General features: G+C 51.0%; 1 protein-coding gene across 6 annotated transcripts in view; it reads left to right on the top strand.

Moving 5' to 3' along the window:
- F8 (coagulation factor VIII) overlaps positions 1-22,845 on the top strand; it is a 28,080-nt gene that overhangs the window by 136 nt on the left and 5,099 nt on the right. For 2 of the 6 annotated variants that reach the window (XM_086756166.1, XM_086756164.1), the window contains exons 2-20: positions 988-1,164; positions 4,912-5,036; positions 5,336-5,458; positions 5,959-6,171; positions 7,259-7,330; positions 7,785-7,892; positions 9,836-10,057; positions 10,342-10,576; positions 11,642-11,816; positions 12,810-12,903; positions 14,402-14,613; positions 14,917-15,067; positions 15,215-15,424; positions 16,726-19,477; positions 19,782-19,950; positions 20,792-20,998; positions 21,602-21,830; positions 21,922-22,104; positions 22,301-22,417. In XM_086756166.1, the coding sequence (XP_086612292.1) occupies positions 988-1,164; positions 4,912-5,036; positions 5,336-5,458; positions 5,959-6,171; positions 7,259-7,330; positions 7,785-7,892; positions 9,836-10,057; positions 10,342-10,576; positions 11,642-11,816; positions 12,810-12,903; positions 14,402-14,613; positions 14,917-15,067; positions 15,215-15,424; positions 16,726-19,477; positions 19,782-19,950; positions 20,792-20,998; positions 21,602-21,830; positions 21,922-22,104; positions 22,301-22,417 (5,774 nt within the window). Of the gene's footprint in view, positions 1-987; positions 1,266-4,911; positions 5,037-5,335; positions 5,459-5,958; positions 6,172-7,258; positions 7,331-7,784; positions 7,893-9,835; positions 10,058-10,341; positions 10,577-11,641; positions 11,817-12,809; positions 12,904-14,401; positions 14,614-14,916; positions 15,068-15,214; positions 15,425-16,725; positions 19,478-19,781; positions 19,951-20,791; positions 20,999-21,601; positions 21,831-21,921; positions 22,105-22,300; positions 22,418-22,845 lie in introns of those variants that run through there. The other 4 variants (XM_086756168.1, XM_086756169.1, XM_086756165.1 and 1 more) reach the window with 3 other exon arrangements.

The raw sequence follows: 22,845 nt of genomic DNA, 5'->3' as shown, positions 1-22,845 counted from the left end.
TTCCTGGGCTTTTAAAAATATATATTTGTGAGTTTAAAATGGGATAAATTTACAAAAACATTTCAGTGCATCTTCTCTGAGCTGTTCTGCAGGACCCTGGGAGAGAAAGAGAAGGGTGAGGAGCAGCTGGTGGAAGGGAGACTCACAGGGATGACCCCAACCCTCTCCCTCCCATGTGGCTCAAATTAAGGTTGTGTGGCTAAATCATCACTGCTTTGGGTGCAGGCACACAGGCAACAGGGATACACCCCACATATGTACATGCATATGTGCATCCCTGGCTATTTCCTCACCTCCAGCCCTGCCCCTGCAGATGCAAAGTGCCCTGCAGGCAGCATCTCCTGCTTCATAGCAATAAGTCGTGTGCATCCTGAAGGCAAATTTTCTCCTAAACTGCCATTTCCTTAAGCCATGAGGGCTAGCAGGTACAGAAGGCAGCTGCCAGCTCCCTGAGGGGCTCCAACCCCAGGTACAAGCCCAGACTGACCTGTAAGCGAAATAAAGGCTCCTGTAGCCTGGACAGCAGCAGTGTGCTGGCCTGAAACCCACTCTCCTCCTTCCCCTCCCTGGTGAGAGGGAAGGTGGGACCAGGCAGAGACCGCACCTAAATTGCCCTTCCTATCCACCCTCCCTTTCCTCACCTCACGCCCAGACACGGGACAGGACACAGAGCCAAGTGGGTTCTGCAGTGGAGCTTACCGCTGTGCTTGCCCTCCCTTTCCTTTTGTTTTTTCCTCTCCTCCTGTCACTGCCACCCCAGAGGAAGAAAGGGAGAGTCCATTGCTTGCACAGTCCTCTTTGCACTAAACCCACTTGAGTGATTCCTCTCCTGATGTCTTTGAGAAACTCTCCAGCGCTCTGACTGAGCCTGTGGGTGCTGGCTTTAAATCATCGTCTCCTGCGGATTACAACAGCTGTATGAGAAGATAAAAGCTTTTCTCTCCTCTTTCCTTTTTCATTCATTCGTTTTCATTTTTCCTACTGAAGGCAGAGTGGTTCTCAGCCAGCAGGCAAGATGCTAGTGGAAGCCCTGCGCAGCCTCCTGCTCCTCTGCCTGGTTGAGGAGGGCATCAGCAAAGTCAGAAGATACTACATTGGTGCAGTGGAGACCACCTGGGACTACATGCACAGCGATCTGCTCTCCGTGCTGCAAGTGCCTGCAGGGTAAATCTCTTTCTATTGCAATTCCAGTGCCCTGCTATGGGTGTTCTCCCACTCTGACATGTTCTCACACCTTCTCACCCACACTGTGAGCTTGGGTCCAGGTAGGCATGTGCATGGGGGCAACCTGGCAGGGTGGGTGCACTGAGCTGCTGGTACAGCAGGGAATGGGTGTTCCTGTGCAATAGGGAGTCACTAAGTGCAACCTCTGCTAATGCACAGGTGGAATAAATCTACAGAGAGAGATGCAGACCTGCTCTGCACTACAGTTCTGCACTGCTTTATCTTAATGCCATTTGCCTGTGACCATTTAAAGTCTGTGCCCAGAACCAAGGGCTGGGTCTCCAGCTTGTGCTTTCTCTTCTGCTCTGCACCCTGAGAGCTTTGGGGAGATGCGGGGGGAGCTGGCGTCCTGTGCCTGCCTGCCTGGGGGCTGCAGAGGGAGGTTCGCTGTGGCCCGTGGCATAACTCAGAGTTCTTCACTGTGTCTGCCCCTGGTAAAAAAACAGCTTTAGCTACTTATATATTTGTGTTCATTATATTGCTGGGGCTGAAATTTTTCCTTTAGGGAATGAAAATAATTTTTGGCGCTTGGGCAAAGAATGGTGTTTGTAGACAATCACAAGAGGGAGGAAGACATGGTAGTTTTGCCCAAATACTTTGGAGTAGGAAGAAAAAGTGACAGCTGCATTGCTCAGGCATCAGGATGGTGTTGTCTGCAGACACAGCTGGCTTGGACACACATGGCTGTGAATAGGCTGTCCTGAGCTCAGCATGGGGAGCCAAGCTGGACGGCTACATCCCCTGTCTATCAAGCTGTGCCCTTCCCTCTGCCCCACTGTCACATCCCCTTCCCCAGGCTCTGTGCTAGGGTGATGTCAGCCCACAGCCCCACCTCAGACCCACACTGGCTTGAGCAGTGAGGAGCTGTGGTCAGGCACTGGAAAGCAGGCTCCAGTGATGAGCTAGGTCAGACTGACTAGCTGCCATAGTCACTATATCAGTGTTAGGTTGGTTTTTCCCCCCTTTGGTTACTTCAGTAGGAAAATTGCATCCAGCACCTCCTGTTTTACTAACGCTTCCCATGCCCTGCTTTTACTAATGTTGCACTAATATCCATTAGGCTATGGTGGAGGTGAGGTCACTGATGCTTTTAATTCAACCCTGTGGCTTTCATTTTCAGCACTAGCTTTAATGATGCACTCATGCACAGTTTCTGACCTAGGAATGACTCAGGGACCTGGCTCTGCCCTGGGGATGAGCAGGGCATTGGCAGGCAGTCTGAGGTCTCTTGTCCTTCTCTAAAATGGGAAAAGATAACTTTGGCTTTCCCAGAGGGACTTGGTGGTGTGCTCCACCCTGGAGAGTCATGGAGCTCCTGGGGATGCTGTGGTGGGAAACAGGGCTTACTCAGCATGGTTGTTACCAGCTGGACAACAGTGCTTTTTTTCCTGGCCTTGCAGCCTCAGCCTGGTTTCCCCCATGCAGGGAGGGCACAGGAAAACAGCCAGGCTGGGGAGAAGTGGCATGCAGGAGCAAGCCAGGAGAGCATGGCAGGAGCAGAGCTGCCACCAGAGCTGGGGTACCTCCAAGCTATTCGTGGGGTGTCTTCTGCTCCACCCATTCTCTCTTGTGGTACCAGCATGGCAGCCCCCAAGGGTGCACCTCCAGGCAGGACATCCAACATTCTTGTGTGTATCCAGTGGTTTCTCTGGCATGTTTGTGGAAAACTTTGCCAAATATATGGGCTATGGCACATTAGGCCAGAACTGCTTACGCTTTCCCCATTATTTCAATTTCCCTTCCTCCCAAACACAAAGCTACTGGCAGGATCAGAGCCAGGATCAGTACATCCTGCAACAGCCCCAGAGATCTCAGCTCCAGCTCGGAGCTGGCCACCATGTAGCAGCAGCCCATGTTTGAGTGCTTTGACATGCAGGGTGTTTACCTTGGCCTTCTGCTGGCTCCGAGAATTGAGCAGATAGCACAGCTAACAATGCTGATCCAAGGCGCCAGGAACTTATGTCCCTGCCTTGGCTTCAGCTGTCCTTGGGGTAGGAAGTCAACAGGGGCGCCAAGTGCAGAGAACTGGACAGAAGCATTTGGATCAGATAGATGTCCCTCCACTGACCTCTGCCTCCTTGTCCCCTGCAAAGGCTGTCAGGCTCTGCTGTGCCAGCTGGGACATGCCCTGGTGTCACCAAGTCTCCTCCCAGCCATCCCCTCAAATGACAGCAAAATCCCCCTGGCTCCAGAGGATTTCTGCCTTGTTTACAACAGAATTAGCAGGATGAGACCCTCATATCTCAGGGATGTATTTTCAAAGCTAGGCTTTCTGCAAGTTAGAGATTAAGGTACAGCTTCCCAACAGTGAACAGCCCAGTGCCAGCGACCCCACAGCACTGCTACCTCCCAATGTGGGGTCACCCCGGAGAGCAAAGTTTGGTCTGGATCCTACTGCCATCAAGCCAGGAATGATAACAGCTAGTGGGCAAAGTCAGCTGAATGCAGTGACCCTGCTCACTGGGGCCTTGTCTGCTGGGGGCTTCCTGCCAGCCCAAATGTGGGGTTATAGCTGTGGGGGTAAAAGGAGCTGGGTGTGCATGGGGTTTTCATGGGCACCTGTCCTGCTCTCTTCTCAGGGAGGGTGAACTCCTCTCTCCCCACAGCATCCTCCAGTTGCAGGTGGCTTCCAGCCAATAGTATGGGGCTGAGTGTGCATCACCCTTTCCTAAATTTGAGTCACTCCGGTTCCTTCCTTTTCCTCTTGAAGAAGAGTTGCAAAGAGAACCGCTGCTTGAATGAAGGCTTAGTCAGAGGAGGAGAGCAATCCTCCCTGCTTCTTCAGAGGGAAGAAAATACCACCTGGCTTTTGCTCCAAACAAAACAAGGCTGGAAGCGGTTTGTCTGGTTACTGGAAATTTCTCAGTCCCAGGGCTGATAAGCTAGCCTCTAAAATCCCTGGAGAAATTAATGGCTTTGTTATCCTGATAAATGTGGTGGATACCTTCTGGAAAATGAATTTGTTAATTTGAATTTGTAGACAGATACCACGGATAGAAAGTGGCCAGTGGAGATAAATAGGGTGTAATACATTCAAGGTTCCTTTATCCTCCTTCTGCAAGGAGCAGATGGTTAGGGGCTGGCTGTAGATCCTAGTTTGATCAGAAAATAAAGAAATATGGGTATGTTGCTTGGAGCACAGAGCAAACTGCCGTGACCTTCCATGCAGGCCAATACAGTCTCTTTCCCAAGGGCAGCTGGGGAGGATGCTTGAGGTTAGATGTGATGTGATGTGTCTGCCACACCTGAAGGTGCTGGGGATGGGGTAAAGCGTGGCTGTGGGGCAGAGGCCACTGTGGCACTGCTATTGCAGCATTCACAGTGCCCCGGCTCTCTTGCTGGCAGGGCGAGAAGCCAGGCAAGGCATGAGGCAGGAGGCTGGCAGCAATGCCTGCAGTTGTGCCCACTCCCAGCTGCAGCTGGGTATGGCGCTGAGCCCTTGTGTCTTCTACCATTGTGACTAACACCATGATATTAATCAGTGCCATGTTGTCATCCATGAGCTGAGCAAAATGTTTCCAAACACACCTGGAGGTTGTCAGGAAACCCAGAGGATACAACAGAGTGAGCAATCCCTGGGGCCAGCATAGCAGAGACAAGCTGGCGAGAAGGAGAGGAAGAGGATGGCTGCTGCACATCTGTGGATGGGGCTGCACAATCAGCCTTGACTTTTCCTTCCTCCTGCAGCATGTTGGGGCACCCAGGCCCACGACCCAACACACCTGGTGTCCCTCCCCAGTACAGGAAGGCTGTGTTTGTGGAGTACCCCGATGCCTCGTTCACGCAGCCCAAGCCCAAGCCAGCTTGGATGGGTAAGAAGCACCCACAGCATGGTGAGCCCTAGCTCTCCTTGACAGCAGCCAAACTCATCCTGGGTTGGGTGCTAGCAGCTCCTTGGCCAGGAATGGGAAAGCACCTGGGTAGAGTCCCAGTATGGCAGAGCTGCTGGGGATGCAGGGAGTCTTGCTGGTCCTGGAGCAGTTGATGCTGCCATGCTATGTGACAGACAACTGTTAATTGTGGAAGTGGAAAGCCCAGACATTTGGGGTCCATGGCTGGGTATGAGCTGCCTGATTCCAGCTGCCTGACCCTGTTGTTTTCCCCGCTTCAGGTCTCCTGGGTCCCACTATCCGAGCAGAAGTCTATGACACAGTGGTCATTAAGTTTAAGAACCTGGCCTCCCGCCCATACAACCTCCACGCCATAGGAGTGTCCTACTGGAAGGCTTCGGAGGGTGAGTTGGGCAATAGCCAGGTGCTGCAAGCCCTTGCACAGCACTTCGCACTCTGCTGCCTGCCTGCCAGGAGGGAGCATGTTGTTTTTTCCTGACCTTGGTATTCACATCTCTCTACAAGGACAGACGGTCACAGAGATGGCTTAGGCTGGGGGAACAACAAGACCATGCGCAGCCCAGAAATGAGCTGAGATCAGTAAACAGCCCATAGCAAACTCATATCAGTTATAGAGGTAATACATAGGTTAAACCTCAGGTTGGATGCTTAGGGCCAGGAAGACTGTGCCACTCAGCATCAGGGCAAGTGATGGGTGCACAGACCAACAAGTGAGTCTCTGGCATAGCTCAGTGCCCTGAGACCAGCCATCACTGGTGGGAGTCGGGCTGGCTCCAGGGGCTGGGGTGGAGAGAAGCTGTGCTCTGAGTTGACAAAAGAGGCATCCCCCACAGTGTGTTAGGGATGAACCTCCAGTGACATCTGGCTGTTTCTTTGGCTTTAGGTGCAGGGTATGAGGATGAGACTAGCCAGCCAGAGAAGGAGGGTGACAGGGTGGATCCAGGGAAGACACACACGTACATCTGGGAAATCCAGCAAAACCAAGGCCCAACAGATGGCGACTCACCATGCCTGACCCACTCCTACTCTTCCAACACCAATAGTGTGAAGGATGTCAACTCTGGTTTGATCGGAGCCCTACTCGTTTGCCGACCTGGTAAGGACAGCACAGTATGGGGATAGGTCACATGCAATTGTGAATTGAAAAGCAGAAAAATCAAAGATGCCTTCCATAGGCTGAACATGGCAGTGGAGTCAGTAAGCTGTGGTCAACAGTAACACTTCTGGGGGTTTGGCCCTTTCCTCAAAGAGTCTCTTCCCAGTGCAGGAGCCAAACACACTTTTGATTTCCCTGCTAGAGAGAGATAGGTTGCTTCTTTCCTTCACAAGATTTCAGACCACAGATGAAATCTTCTACCTTGTATCTGAACCTCATCTATCCATTTATACTATGGAGGCATAAATATTTGTTCAGAGCTTCACCAAGCTGTGATCATTCAGTGTCAAAGAGAGTTTTGTCAAAAAAGGAAGAAGAAGAAGAAGGACGTTTGTATCAGCAAGAGTTAAGGATCCGGCAGGAGAGATGCAGAACACCTAGGGCACTGCCTATACCTATGTCTGCTTTCCTTCCTTTGGTAAACATGGAGGTGATGAAATCCTGACTGTTAATACTTGCTGGGTGCAAGGCACTGAGAAGTGTACCTGGGGTGGGATTGGTCACTCTTGGTTGAGCCATCTCCTGGAGGAAGTTGTCCAGACCCCTCTGTAAGTCACTGGATAGGTATGGGCACAAGTCACCTCCTCCCAGGGCACTGTCTGCAGGCTCCAGTGATTCACAAGGAGCAGTTTCTCCACTGACAGAGCAAAGTCTAGATAGCAAGCACAGACTCAGACATCAGATGGTGCTGATGAGAGGGCTAGATAAAATGGGCTCTTCTGGGTTACTAAGTGGATCCTGAGAGCCTCTGAGGGGAAGGCAGCACAATCTGACCTTTTGATACCTTCTCAGGGCAGCTGCCTCTCAACCATGGGCACTCAACTGGGCTGTTGGGCAGCTGCCACTCAACTGGGCTATTTGGCACCACAAGGCTGAAAACAGGGCTGTGCCAGTCGTGAGACATCACAAAAGCAATCCACAGCCTGCCTTTGATTTACCAGTTCTTGAAGGGCACAAAGGGAATTCCCTGGGGAGATATATGGTGCTTGCTGACATTTAAAGAGATCCATCCCATGGCATCTTGCAGGGACTCTGGCGAGTGATGGAAACGAGGACAGGCAGCAAGAGTTTGTGATGCTCTTCGCAGTGTTTGATGAAGGTAACTACCTTGTTGACTGGTGTCGGACCCTGAATTCAGCCTGATCTGCAGCACATGCTTTGGCCATGGTGTGAGCCCAGCTGCTCAGATCCTACATTGCCTCCCAAGGGTTTGAGCCTCATACAGGCTCTCCAACCAAAGTGCTCCTGTTGCAGCACTGCCACTCCGTCTTCTGTGCCACATGTGCAGGGAGCTTGCAGCCCCCCAGCTCACCCATTCCATGCCCTGGCCTTGTTCCCATCACACAGGCTAAAGCTGCGGGAGGGTCACCTGCAATGGTCACCACTACATTCATACACAGCTGTGGCCATATCTGCTGTGGATTTCCAACAGGCACCACACACCTGACTTCACTGGATTTTTACTTTCATACTGTTTCACTCCAGTGGGAAGGTTTCCTTTTTCTTTTAAATACTCTGAAGTGAAAGCTGACTGCATCCTCTTCTGTCCACAGGGAAAAGCTGGTACTCTGATCCTGGCTCCCCAGCAGCTCCTCAGCCCCTGACATCCAACAGGACAGAGCTGCATACCATCAATGGCTACATCAATGGCTCACTGCCTGGTGAGTACCCATGTGCCTGAGACAGGGATGGAGGGCATGGGAGGTGCTAGGAACAGGGGTGCAGTCAGGTCTGTAAACTCAAGGTAGCTTGTAAAAGGATGTGAGAAATGACATCAAGAGGAGTTTCCAGGTGATGGATCTGTTAGGCTATGTTCACCCCAGGGGGACTATCACATCTCAACTCCTTGATCTGCCTTGCCCATTTACAGTGGGGCAGGACCTGTTTCTGGATGTTTGCATTGCGAAGTGCGGCTGACCTCCTTGAAGATCTCCAGGAATAGTGCTGGTAGCAAAGAGTTTTTATCTCCTGTAGCCCTGTGAATGAGGCTGGAGGTAGTGTTGAGGGGAAAATTCAGCTCTCACTAGCCTTGCTCTGACAACACATCTCTGTAGGACCTGAAGAACAGAATCATAGAATCATTTAGGTTGGAAAAGACCCTTAAGATCACCAAGTCCAACCATAAACCTAACACTGCCAAGTCCACCACTAAACTATGTCCCTAAGTGCCACATCTATGCGTCTTTTAAATATCTGCAGGGATGGTGACTCAATCACTTCCCTGTGCAGCCTATTCCAGTGTTTGATAACTCTTTCAGTGAAGAATTTTTTCCTAATATAAAATCTAAACCCTGCCTGGCACAACTTGGGGCCATTTCCTCTTGTCCTATTTCTTGCTACTTGTGAGAAGAGACTGACACCCACTTCACTACGACCTCCTTTCAGGTAGTTGCAGAAAGTGATAAGGTCTCCCCTCAGTTTCATTTTCTCCAGAAAAGCAAAAAAAAAAAAAAAAAAAAAGGCCATTTGTGGTCTCAGGGAAGACAAAAGTTAGCATTTTCTGATGTTCTGGGAGAAGGTCCAGTGTTGCCTGGGAGTGAAGAATCTCCAAGGCAAATGGGGAAACACTGTCAGGAGAGTCATTACCATCACCAACCTTGGTGATTCACACCCTGAAACCTCCCACCTGGGTCTGGCTGTTCTCCAGTAACAGGCAAGAGCAAAACTCCCCTGAATTCCCTGTCCTGGTGGATACAGGGAGCTAAAGAGCTGGGTACACCTTATGGTCAGCCACTCTGTGTGCACAGTGGGTTTCCCCTCGAGAAGGTAGCCACCTCTGCCCAGCAACCCCCTGTCTGGCTGCAGGACCTGGCCTGAGAGGTGTCTGATAGAGAGGTGGCAATGTAGAGCTGAGGGCCTCAGGACAGAGCCTCCACCCTGTCTTCTCCCGGGCTCCTGGAATCTTTTCCAGTCACCTGTCGCTCTCAGTGCCAAAAATAAGTGCTTGACTCTGTATTTGACTTTGTTTTGGCTTCAGCTTCCAGGAACTTGTTCTTGTTATTTACTTCCCTGCTAGATTACAGAGCCCATCAGCACACACTGATTTTTCATGAGGAAAATATTTTTACAATGCAGTCAAGTCCTCTCCCATTTCCTAAGCACACTGAGCTCTTTGAGTCTCTCTGAGGAAGGAATTTTCTCTAGCCTTTAAATAATCCTGGTGACCTCTCCCTGCCCTTTTTGAGGTATTTCAAGTACTGAGGAAGTGCTGGAGCCCTGCCTCAGATGAAATGTTTTAGTATCAGGCTTGCCAGTGTCATGATCAGACAAATAATTCCTCTTTCCAGTTTCCCTATTCATAGAGTCAAGGAGCACATTCACCTCTCTTGCTACTGTGAGCTCCCACCAGCACACCCCCCAAAGCTCTTGCCAAAGTCCCCCACTCTGTAAATCTAGTCTTATCTCAGGGGGCTGGTGTGGTCTGTGCCTCCGTTTTGCTCCAACACTCTATGTTCACATATGACTTCTCCACCTTGAAGCCACCATCTTGTGGGGAAGGGGACTCCACTCAGCACATGTCAGGTTCTGAGACTATGACACGAAGAGTGGGGACAAGGGATGGACACAGTGCTGACTCCTGGGTGTTCTCCTTCTCTCCTGGCAGGTCTCAGACTGTGCCTCAAGAAGCAGGTCCACTGGCACGTGATCGGGTTGGGCACTGGGCCAGAAGTCCACTCCATCTTTTTCGAAGCTCACACATTCCTGGTGAGAAGCCACCGTCTCAGCAGCCTAGAAATCTCCCCCGCTACGTATCTCACAGCGCAGACAATGCCAGGAACAGCTGGCTGGTTTCGGATGTTCTGCCAGATACTGTCCCATCAGCAAGGTAACCTTATTCTGCAAGAGCTCAGGGGAAAAGTTCAGGGAGTTGTCCAGGCATAGGGTTCTATGCAGTGCTGCAGGCCCAAGGTCCCTCCTGCTCCATAGCACAACATCCACGTGCAATCTAGCCCATGACCAGGATGGCATAGGTTGACCCATGTGATGGCCCATTTGTCTCCATGATGGAGACAGTAGTGGAGAGGACATCTCCCATGAAAAGCCTGGGGCAGTGCACACGTGTACTGGCATTTCAGTGTGACCCTTTCTGCCCGGCTTGTCTGAACCCAGCTGGCATGGAAGCCATTGTGAAGGTGGAGGAGTGTCTGGAGGAGCGCCTGATGAAGATGGGGAAGCTGTCAGAGGAGCCAGAGGACATGGATTACCCTGAAGAAGATGAGGAAACTTATCATGTGATCCAAGTGCGCTCTTTTGCCAAAGAGAAGCCTGTGACCTGGACTCACTATATCGCGGCTGAGGAAATGGACTGGGACTATGCCCCCGTGAAGCCAGTGTCTCTGGACAGGTGAGAGTGGGCATGTGTGCCTGCTCCTTAAAGCAGCCCTGCCAGCTCTTCCCCTTTTCCCCAGAAATTTATTTTCCTTCTGCTCAACCTGGACAGTTTTATTCCTTATTAATGCTAATGGCATGAATACTAGACAAGGATGGTCTTGGGGAGACCATGAGAAAGCAGGACCTGGCTTTGCTCCATTTTACCAAATGGCATTCATCTCCAGGGCATTTGTCTTTCTGTTGCCCAGGTCTCCAAGGTCAGTCTCAGCCTCTTCTGAGCAGGCAGCAATGCCTGGTGACCTTCTCACCCTTCAGCCAGGAGGCTCTGCACAGCCAGGACATGTGCTGGCAGCCTCAGAGTGTGGGTCTCCTTGCCCTGTCTGAAAGGACCTGCTCTAGATGGCAGAGGCAATTAGCCCTGCTGCTGCTCCATTTCTTGAAGGGAGATGTGATGCAAGTGCGATATCTCAGCAGAAGTACCTTAGTTACCACTATATAGCGATGACACTTGTCACCAATCCCGACATCACTCTGCTGACACATACCATGTAGGCTAGGCTGGGGCTGGTTTGGTAGTGAGGTCACTGGGTTCTGCCCTAAATGAAAATCCCAGCCAGCAGCTACTAGACCAAGGCATGTGGTGCAGAAATCCCCACCTGCAGCCCCTTGCAGGGTAAGCCAAAGGAGGTGTCCTCTCCAGCTTAAGGCTGGCCTTGCTCCTGGGAAGAAGCTGTGATGATCAAAAAAAGGTAGCTGCTCTGTTACCTTACGCCCACATACTGAGGGTGTTCCCTGACACAAGACAGCTTGTTATGCTCTCAGCTCTCACAGTCACCACTTCCCTCCAAGAGAAGCCAATGCCAGCCCAAGGCTGCTATTGTGCAACTTAGTTGAAACTTTCCCCATTGAATCACTTGAAACATTATTCCTCAGGATTCATATTGTGATTGCAGGGATTAGTGTCCCCACTGTGCACTGGTAGTCCCTGGGCAGCTGTGTAGGTCCTTAGATGATGGAAGGTCTGATTCTGACAGTGTCCCACATGTGGCCGTTTGCTCTTTCTCTGCCTTGCCTGCAGAAACATCACAAGCCTGTTCCTGGAGGCTGGCCCTCACCAGATTGGTTCAAAGTATAAGAAAGTGATGTTTGTGGAGTATGAGGATGCAACCTTCAAGAAGCGCAAGGTGTCAGATCAATTGGACAAGGGAATTCTGGGGCCCGTCATTAAGGGGGAGGTTGGAGATCAGTTTAAGGTAAGAGAGAGATTGCTTTCCACAAAGAGAGACTGGAAAGGGAAACTTCAACCCTTGATGCTGTTCTTCCTAATAGCTCTTGTTTTGTGGCTAAGGTCTGACATGAGTTCTTGAGGTGCTATATCATGTTCGGTAATGTCCAAAGTTCACCAGAAAGGCAGATGTTGCTGAAAGTTAAAGCTAAATACTCTCAGTGAGATCAGTAGAGATGCACAGGATATGAGGATATGTCCCAGTCCCCTTGATTTAACTTCATTGCAGGCATCTTAGGAATCATGTGAATTAATCCATATCACATGGCATCCAGCACCTTCCTCTGAGGTAGGAATATCCTCTCCTCCTCTACTCTTCTCCATCTGTGTGCTCTTACTAGGCAATATTGGGGACTGTTGCTTGTGTCTCCCCAACTGCCTCTCTACTGACCACGTGACTCTTTTGCTGCTGGGAGGAATGGAATGGTTTCCAGGAGCTTTACATTTTTGCTCCCTGCCTGAGGTTCCCTGTGCAGTTCTTGGCATGGAGCTGAAGGTAACGCCTGTGGCAAAGCCCCGACAGAGCTATTTAGAGAAATAAATGAAGGGCTTCATGCAGTGAAGTGGGGACCACTTTGAAGCTGTTGTCTGCTGTGCATACTCTGTGTTTTGGTCCTCTTGGATTGACAGACCTCTTCTGTCTTATATGCAAAGTGAGACTAAAGACAGCAACTTTCCCTTTACTAAATCTGATATTTTCATTCCCTCCCTAAAATGGGCACCTTCTGAAAAGATGGACAGTGTAGACTGGTAGAGAAATAACCAGTCATTTCTTCTATTCTAGCTCCTACTTTGTGGTCCCAGACAGGTCCAGGTACCTCCCCATTGAACACTGGCAGGTAGCCAATCCCAGAGCACTGCTGCCCAGCATTTCTCTCCCTACGAGAACACTGAGGGCGGCCTCGAGGCCTTACAACATTCAGAAAGCATTAAATGTTCCTGCTAGCTGTCTTCATTTCAGATCGTGTTCAGGAACCTGGCAAGCAGACCATACAATATCTACCCTCACGGCCTCACCAGTGTAAGACCGTACCACATCATGAAGCCCTCTCAAGGTAAGGCAGGCCATGAGAATCTGGGACATCACTTGGCCACTGCCATTCTTCTGGGCGAGGAGAGCTTCCTGCAGCTCATGGTCAAGCTGGTTGTCCAACCCATCCATCCAAGTGCCTGAGCCCTGCAGTCTTGGAGATTATGATGATTCTTGGTTCATGTCCCCCTTGGTGCCTTTAAGGAAGGCTTGGATGATGGCTGGAAGAAGGGATATTGTCAACCAGGGAACTGAGAACATGTTGTTTGGTCCATCCTGGTGATCCTGCCTGTGTTTGCCAGTTTGCTTACAGTCCTCATTCCCTAGGCTGCTCCCTGCCCTGCTTTGATGTGGGGGGTTCATTATGATTCAGACTCCCCCTCTCGCAGTTTGGCAGTTTTCCTCTGGGGTTATTGGGTTACTGAGTCCCTTTCCCAGAACTGATCATCCCCTACCAGCAGGCTCCCAGGATCACAACTACTTGTGCAAGGCCATCCCGCATGGCATCAGGGCAAAATTGTGCCACATCACTCTCCCTTTTCCTCTCTGCCCCTTCCGGTGCATCACAAAGACGGGAGCAATTGCAGAGGCTGGAGAAAAGCTCCTCTGCTGCAGCAGAGGTGGCAGAACCAGGATGGCAGCCACTAAGGAGTTCAGTGAACTAGGTCAGCTTTGTGACCTATTACTATCTAAATTAAGGTTTCCCTTCAGGAGAATCAAAAGGGCAAAACGGCCCATCTGCTGGCAGGACTGAAGGAGACAAGCCACACAAAGGAGCTGGGAGCCCTGTCCCTGCCCCTCTGTCAACATCCCCCAGCCAGACATGACTCACTAGCTTTGCCAGTGATTCAACTGTGTGAAAGAAGGCAAGTTGTGGTCCTGGAGCCACAGGGATGATGCTTTTTAGGGGAGTAAAAATATAAAGAGCTATTCCTACCCTAACTGACACACGAGCTTTGCAAACCATGCTCTTTCAGCAGCTCAGCTGGGTACTTGGAGGTCTTTTCCTAAGGTTATGTCAGTGCAAGAGCCCGCTGAATGCTCAGAGGATTTATTTGCATTTGAGTTTTCCTTCTGTTCCTTCCAAATCTCCTCCTTGCTTTTCTCATGGTCTAGCTGTATTTGCTTAGAAATCTATACTCCCTTGCTTTGTTTTTCACCCATTTCAGCCCTGCCCAGCTCTGTACCTTCAGCTGCAAACTCCTCTAGGCAGTCCATAGCCCAGACACAGCTGAGGCTGGGCAAATTTTCCAGTTTGCAGGAGCATCGAGGGCTTTCAAAATTAGGCATATGCCTCTCTGTCCTCAGCTGGTCCCAGGGGCTCCTTTTGTCCAGATCAACTTTCCATGCAAGTGCATGCTAGCAGCCAGTGTGCCATCTGTGGTGGATGTGGGTTTGGGTAGTTTTCTATGCAACTTGTGTAGTCAGGAAATGTCCTTTCTGAGCTCTTTTAAAAAGTGAGATCACTCCTTGCAGGAGCAGCCCAGACCTAACTGATCTGCCCTTGGGTTGTGTGTTGCCAGATAAGGATGTGAAGGACATTCCTATCCCCCCTGGCCAGTCATTCACTTACAGCTGGACGGTCACCACTGAGGATGGACCAACACAGGCAGATCCTCGCTGCCTCACCCGTTTCTACTACAGCTCCATCAACCCAATCCGAGACACGGCCTCAGGCCTGATTGGGCCCCTCTTGATCTGCTTTAAGAAGACCATGGATCAGAGGGGAAATCAGGTGGGTCCTTCCTTTGTCATCTCAACTGCCAGGCTGAAAGGCTGGAATAACTGCAGTGGGTGAAATATTTGGGTAAAACCAAATTTGTCTGTCCTGTTCTCTTCAACTCTACCATCAATCCCAATACCCCTGCCTTCCCCATCCTTCCTTGCACGCTACCTTCTCTCCTAACCTGAACCCTAACTCCTGTGAAATAGCAGTAAACTGTTCACCGTGCACCCAGGCTAAGACCTGGCAGCTACACTGGGCCCTGTGGGAGCTCTGATCAGACCAAGAATAACCACTTCTCTCTCTGCCTTCCAGATAATGTCAGACAAGACAAGGTTGGTGCTCTTTTCGGTCTTCAATGAGAACCACAGTTGGTACCTGGAGGAGAACATCAGACGGTTCTGCACTGATGCAGCCCATGTGGACACCCAGGACCCCCAGTTTTATGCCTCCAACCTGATGCACAGTGAGTGCTCAGCCAGGTGCTCTCTGCAAAGCCCTGGCAGACATAGGCACATCCCTGCCCCAGGGGACAAGTAGAAAACATGCAGCAGTTTGGCAGCCATGAGGGAATCAGGTCCTGATGAAATGTTTCTCCCCTGCTCTCTTTCAGCTATTAATGGCTTTGTGTTTGACAACCTCCAACTAAAACTCTGCCTGCATGAAGTTGTGTACTGGTATGTCCTGAGTGTTGGGGCCCAAACAGATTTTCTCTCCATTTTCTTCTCTGGAAACACATTCAAGCACAACATGGTCTTTGAGGATGTGCTTACCCTTTTCCCATTTTCTGGAGAAACAGTCTTCATGAGTTTGGAAAAGCCAGGTTAGTAACATAGGCTATTCCATAAACCATGGGTTTCGTATCACAGCAGAGATAAGTGATCACCTCCAGCCAGGTTTCTGGTACCTGATCGCATTTTGGCAGCCCCGAGAGTAAAGAGATGCACAGCCTCCAGGAACAGCAAAGTGAGAGGCAATGACTGAATCCTTCCAAAGCTTAAAGAAAAGAAATTAAATTACTATATCTTACTTTATTAATAGGGTGCATTAAGGTCACATATGCTGCCAAGCCAGGAAGCTGGCTGCAGTAACATGTGCCCCATGGACCCTGCATCTGCATCCTTGGCTTCAAGTTCAGAGGTCAAGGGGAGCAGCAGTGTTGTCTCTGCTGTGGGTTCAGCCGCTGGTCACAGCATCCCACGTATCTCCACACCTTTGCAAAGACAGAAGTCACAGGCATGGAGAAGTCCTAGGATGGATTTGCTTCAGAGTTTGGTTTTATTTCCCCTCACTCATCGTTATTTTCCTTAGCATTTGCAAAATTGGTGCCATTAACCATTTCCTCGCTCACAGAGGAAACAGAATTTACCATGCAAACACTGATATGATGGTCACGAGTACTGCACCCTAAGCCAAGCTGATAGGGTTTCTAGATACTCCAGGAAGCTTTCTAAAACCCAGCCAAATATTGCATCCACTTGAGCTCTGATTTTTGCCTACTGATCTGAAGCAGGCAAGCAACTTGGCCAGCAGCAGATGACAGCTCTCTCCAGCGTCAGAGCCTGGTTATTACACACCTCCTCATCCATTCTTGGTGCCTGGAGAAGAGGTGCTCGCTGCGGGGAACAAATGAGTTGGCCAAGGATGTGAGCAAGAGGCAGCCTTTTCATTTCTTTCTCCTTAAGTGGTAGAGACGTGACGACTGTGTCTGGGAGAGAGGTGCATTTGACAGCACCAGCATGTCTTTGGGGGTGGATTATGGTGATTGCTCTGCTGCTGGCAATAATCCTGGAGGCTCTGTGGTTTCTCAGTGCATTAACTGTTCTCACTAAGCTATTGTTGGTGCCTCACGGGTATGTGTAGCTGGCTAAGCTCTGGCAGGAAACACCAGCCTTGCTGATGGTGCTTGTCAGGACTGGCTCTGATGTTGCCAGCAGCCCTGATGTTTTGTAAGTCCAGATGTAAGATACTCTAGGGATTATGAAAACATGAAATTACCACCATGAAATGGAGGCTGCCTGAAAATATATGTTGCACTAGCAAGGGAATGGTATGGGGATGGCAGCTCTTCTGATTTCTCACTGTGGTGGGCTGATGGTGTCCTCTTGTCCTCCCTTGAGACAGGCATCTGGACACTGGGGTGCCTGAATCCTGATTTCAGAGACCGAGGGATGCATGCCAAGTTCACAGTCTTGCAGTGCCAGCATGAGCAATACTCTGATGGGGAAGATTATGTGGATTATGAGGAGGAGGAGGGCACCTTTGACTTCCAACCCAGGGGCTTCTCTAAAACAAAGAGATGGCGCAGGCGATGTGTGAATGAGCAACTGAACAATGCCACCTCTTCCAGAAATGAGACAGAGAACCCGAGATTGTGCTTGACAGAACCCAGACATGGGGCCCTCTATAGCAACGTCAGGATTTCTGATCCCTCTTCCAATAGCACATCACATCTTTTAGGAACAATGCCACATCCACCTGATATGTCCATGTCGTCTCTGCTAGAGACAAGGTATGACCCAGTGTTCTATGAATCCTTCCTGGAAGATGAAAAAGAATTGTCAAAAATCAACAGCGAGGATGAAGGGTTTGGAGCTCTCCCAGCCAGAGAACACTTGGCAAGTGTCAGTGGAAAGGTCCGTGGTACTGTGAGCTCAGAAGAAGGCCAGCAATGGCTGCACCACACCGTGCCAGCTCCAGAAGATGCTCTGGCAGAAAAGAAAGTGACAAAATTCTCAGAGGTGCAGGAGCCAGTAAAAAGGATGATGGTCCAGTCTGGTGGTACATTGGAGATTCTGGAAGCAGAACCTCAAAAGACAACTCATGCAACAAGCTTGTGGGACTCAATTGTTTATTCCACTAGCAAAGCTCCTGTTAACAAGAGCTCATCCGACCAGAATGACCTGGAGCGCAATCTGGGACTTCAAGACACATCTTCACAGGGTGCAGAGGACAAGTTGCTAAGAGGGGCTGATAAAATATCCTTAAATCTATACAAGTCAAAGGAGACAATCCATATAGAACTGACTTCAAGTACTGATAATAACTCTTCTTCCACACTGGACAATCCTTCTGTGTCTTCAGACGAGGCAGAAGACAACAGGACTTCTCATGCTGTGGTTCACAGTCACACCAGAGAAACCAATTATTCATCAAATGAGCTAGATGCTAGGCTGGAAAAAAGACCTCACAAAGTGGTTTTGCAAGATTTTAATGAATCTTTTGAAGGGAAAAATGTTTCTTTCTCAGACCTGGGACCCAGCAAACCTGTACAAGAACAAATCATTACAGATGAAAGTAACTTCTTGCCTGCAAAAATTGGCATGGGACAAGAGGCCAGTGAACTTGCCAAAGGCACAAGCCTTCTAGAAACCACCTTTGCACACAACAATGGCCTTCATCCTTCCAGCTATGTAATGACCGAAGAGAGGGATGAATTAGTCTTGGAGGCAGTGTTTCAGGATCCTACAGCTTCTAAGCAATTGTCAGACATGGATAGTCTTGCCTTTCCTGAATCAAACATCATGGCCAATGGCACAAGGCAGTTCCCAAATGCTTTCTTAAACAGCTCTGAGCAGTTTCTGAGACACAGAGCTCCAGCCCCGAGCATGAGCGGCCCCGACTGGAGGCCTCAACAAGCCAGGTCACTGGAGAACTTAACGCATGGTCTGGGTCTTCCCAACACCAGTTGGCCTGGCAGCAGGGACCCCCTCTCTGAGGGTAACAGAGCAGAGCATGATCTGGCCAGCCAGACTCCTGAGACAGCAGTGAATAAGAAAGCTCTAAAGACATGTGGATCTCATTCCCCCTTTTGCAGTGCTCGCTTCAAAAAGAGGTCCCTGATATCAAGCAACACTTTGCCTGAGGTGATGGTGGCCCAGAAAAGCCTGGAAGAAAAATCAAACATGGTTGAGGGGAGACTACACTCAGGCAGGGATACTCCACAGGCTCTGCTTGAACATAGTACTGACAAGATGCATCTTGAGGGGAGGCCAAGCACAGATAGGGGTGTACTGAGCAGCAGTCAGGGGGCCCAGCACAGTGGACACTCCTTCTCCATACAGGGAGCACTGGGGAGCATGGTGGCAAGGGCAGCAAGCAGCTCAGAAATGCAGGCTGCTGCTGTGGCTGCAGACCTGGCCTCAAACTGGGACCTGGTCTCCCTGGGGACAGTGGGACACACAGGGGGCTTGTGGAGCCCAGCTTTGGCCAAACTGCAGCTGGGCAGAGGTGCTGTCTGGGGCACTCCTGGAAGTCAGCAAGCTCAGGGGAGAAGCCAGATAGAGGAGGAGACAAACTCTGTGGAGCAGCTGGGTCAGTTCAGTCCTCAGCTTCAGCAGCTCAAGGCCAATGCCACAGAGGACTACGTGCTTCAGAGCACATCTGGGCAAAGCCCAGAAGGAATCCCTGCAAAACCAACCTCCAAAGAGAACTATTCTCTGTCTCCAAGCAGCCCTGCTCACAGCCACAGCACTACCGAAAAATCAGCCAAATATGTGCAAGCCAGTCCAGATGGATGGCAGGTGCTCGGTGGGGAAGATGTCCTCACAGAAACTGGGAAGAGAGAGAGCCAGGGCCTAGGAGAACACAGGGATGAAAGGGAAAGCAACAGCACAGGTGGGAAGAGGAACCATGCCCCAGGACAGAGGGAGAGACTGATTCTGAACAATTCCAGCCCCTTGAGGCCAAAGGCTGACAAGCCAGACTATGATGAGTACAGCAACACAGGGCAGACCATGGAGGATTTTGACATCTACGAGGAAGAGGAGCATGACCCACGGTCCTTCCAGGGGGAGGTACGGCAGTACTTCATTGCAGCAGTGGAGGTGATGTGGGAATACAGGAACCAGAGACCCCAACACTTCCTAAAAGCCATGTAAGTGTGACTGTCCCTCATGTATTCCTCCTGCATTGCGTGGCATGGCTTGATGCTTGAGTTGGCACGTGCTGGCAGACAAGATCACAGGTCTATGACTGTATGACCCAGCCAAGCAGCCTAGGGGAAGGATGCTCCCAGCACCTCCCCTCCACCTGGGGAATTTTAGTAACTCCAGAAACCTTCAGCTTTCTTGCAAGTGGGTCAGGGATGCTCTAGGCTCTGCATCAACCCTGCCCTGCAGCAGCCCTGCCACGGCTGCCCTCCCAGTATCACCTGACTTTCTTAACTTCCCTCACCCCAGCAGAAACCCCTGGAACGGCAGGAGGAAGCCTTTCCAGCAGTACCGCAAGGTGGTTTTCCGAGAATACATGGATGATTCCTTCACACAGCCGCTGCTGCGGGGAGAGCTGGACGAGCACTTGGGCATCCTCGGGCCGTACATCAGGGCAGAAGTTGAAGATATCATCATGGTGAATTGAAAGTTCCTATTTCCTATAAAACTTGAAACCCCCCTGTTGTTTGCTGTACTAAGACAGAGGGAGTGCCGAGGTGGGCCTGCCCCTGTGGTTAGATCCAGCCAGCCGGTGGGAAGGAGGCAGCCATGTCCTCGGTGCCTAGACCTCCAGCTGGGCCCCATGCAGTGGCCAGTCACAAGCCAGTGATCCCCAGTGGACAGCACAACCTGGTCATGTCAGCAAGGTGAGGCCCTCTCCCTCCTCAATGGGAGCAAGGTCAGCTTGTCTCAGGCAAGGTCAGTACTGTCTCAGGCCCAAAGGTGCTGAATCCATCCTGGTGAAGATTTCAGTAAAAACTGGGCAACTTCTCCAGGCATATGAGTCCTGAGCCTGGTGAAGAGCCTTTCACCTCTTCCTCAGGTGTGTGCTGAAGGACCTTTGTGGTGAGGGAAGCCTGAGCCTGCCCTCACATAGCGCACCCGAAGAAGCTGTGCTGAATCCTGTTTAGCTCATTACCCTTTTTACAATGCCTTCACCCACAAGGCTCCCCATGGAGCCCAGGAGCTGCTTGGGCTGTGCTGTTACAGGGGCTGGGTCTATCTCAGGTCCAGGGCTTTGGATCTGAGCACTCTGAGGTTCCTACTGTCCCATTTCTCCAGCCACTGACGTCCCTCTGAATGGTGGCTCTGCCTCCCAACTTGGTGCCATCCATGAACCACACAGCATGCCAACGAGGCAGCTCCTGCCTCTGAGCCCTGAAAGTGAACCCATGGGCATCGCAGAGCCTGCAGGCCCACCTCAGCACTGCACCTAGTCCCCTCTCACACTCCCTTTGCTTCGCCTTCCCCTGGTGCAGGTCACATTCAAGAACCTAGCCTCGCGGCCCTTCTCCTTCCACTCCACACTGCAAGCCTACGAGGAGACACAGGGCACAACACAGGGTGGAGAGGTGGTACAGCCTGGTGAGCTCCGGAAGTACTCCTGGAAAGTCCTGCCCCAGATGGCACCCACCACACAAGAGTTTGACTGCAAGGCCTGGGCTTACTTCTCCAGTGTGGACCTGGTAGGTAGGAGCCTGCTCCATGGGGCATCCCAGGAAGGAGAGATGGGCAGCACACATGGATGTGCTGTGAGGTGGGTGCTGTGAGGCCAAAGCTTTTCCTATGGTGCTGTGCTGAAAGCAGCCTGTGACTGTGTAGATTCTCAGGTGTCTAACACAGTGATGCATGCTGGTGCTTTCTCTTTTCTTCCCTTCTCTTAATTGGGATTTTCCCCCTTTCCCCAATTGTAAGAGCTTATGAGACTTGCAGGGAACTAGCATTCTGCAGTGCTGTACCCCTCTGCCAAATCTGGCTGAATTTGACCCATGGGTTCCAATGTTAATGGGTGTAGGGACTGTTGGACTGTTGAACAGACAGACACTGATTCTCTTGAAAGCATGTGCAAACACCTGCTGCACAGCCTTTCTTAGCTAGAGGCAGAGTGGGGATCCCGTAGTGAACCCAGCATGCCCTTCCCACCCTGCACGTGCCATGCCCTGGGCACAAGTTGGAGCCAGGCCAGGGATGCAGACAGGGCCACTACTGTCCTCGCTGCTGTGCTGCTTGCAGGTGTCAGTGCTGCCTCCTTCTCCAAGGCAAACCCTTCTTTCCCGGCTCCCTGGCAGGAGAAGGACCTCCACTCAGGCCTCATTGGGCCACTGATCATCTGCCGCCATGGGGTGCTGAGCTTTGTTTTCAGGCGGCAGCTGGCTGTGCAGGAGTTCTCCCTCCTCTTCACCATTTTTGATGAGACCAAAAGCTGGTACTTCCTGGAGAATATGGAGAGGAACTGCCGCCCTCCCTGCCGCATCCAGCAGGACAACCCTGACTTTAAGAGAAACCATTCCTTCCATGGTGAGGACCCTTGCCCTTTCCATGCCACAATCTATATTGTGATAGAAAAACTCTGAAGCCTTGAGCTGATCTTGACCACTGCCTTCCCCAGCCATCAACGGCTACGTGAGTGACACACTGCCTGGCCTGGTGATGGCTCAGCAGCAACGGGTTCGATGGCATCTCCTGAACATGGGCAGCACTGAGGATATCCACTCCATCCACTTTCATGGGCAGCTGTTCAGCGTCAGGACTAGCCAGGAATATCGCATGGGAGTCTACAACCTTTATCCTGGTGAGATGCAGCATGGGCACTGTGCACACCCCAGCTGCTGGGACTTCATGTCCACACCCGTTAGGAAGTGCTAAGCCTGCAGCAGGATAGAAAGGAGGGGAAATGGATCTGGAGGAGTCTGGCTCTGTATTTGTGCAGCGCTTGGCACTGTGGCATCCTATTACAGCTAGTGACTCACCTCTCCATTCCTGGTCAGGTGTCTTTGGGACAGTGGAGATGTGGCCCTCACATGCCGGGATCTGGCAGGTAGAGTGCAAAGTGGGAGAACATCAGGAAGCTGGGATGAGTGCTCTCTTCCTCGTGTACAACCTAAGTGAGTGATCCTCTCTGCAACCTGGCCTACTTGCTGCCATGGCCACAGCCAGCATGTTTTTGAGCTCCCTCCTCCAGGGCTCCCAGCTCCCTGGAGAATGGCCCAAGTGGGATCTTCTGGGTTTTCACTCTGAAAAAAAGTGACGACTTCAGCGCTTGCCACCCTACACAGCCCAGCAAAGAGCACAGAGTCAGGGACATGGCTGGGGCGAAGGCTGGGAGATCAGCTTCATTTGCCTGCAAATATTTGCTCCCAGAGCTCTTGTTTTCCAAAACTGAGAGTCCTTGGACATCCTCTAAAATCCACTTACCCCAGCAACTGCATGCACACGCTGGTGCCTGCTCACACTGCTGGGAAGGTATGGTATCCAGCTGCCTAAACACATGTCAAGAGGTAAACTGAGGCATGGAGTGATGGCAGGAGGCAGC

This window comes from Chlamydotis macqueenii, chromosome 11 (genome assembly GCF_036417535.1).
Source record: "Chlamydotis macqueenii isolate bChlMac1 chromosome 11, bChlMac1.mat, whole genome shotgun sequence".
Lineage (NCBI taxonomy): Eukaryota > Metazoa > Chordata > Aves > Otidiformes > Otididae > Chlamydotis > Chlamydotis macqueenii.
This window is presented reverse-complemented; position numbering and strand designations above follow the sequence as displayed.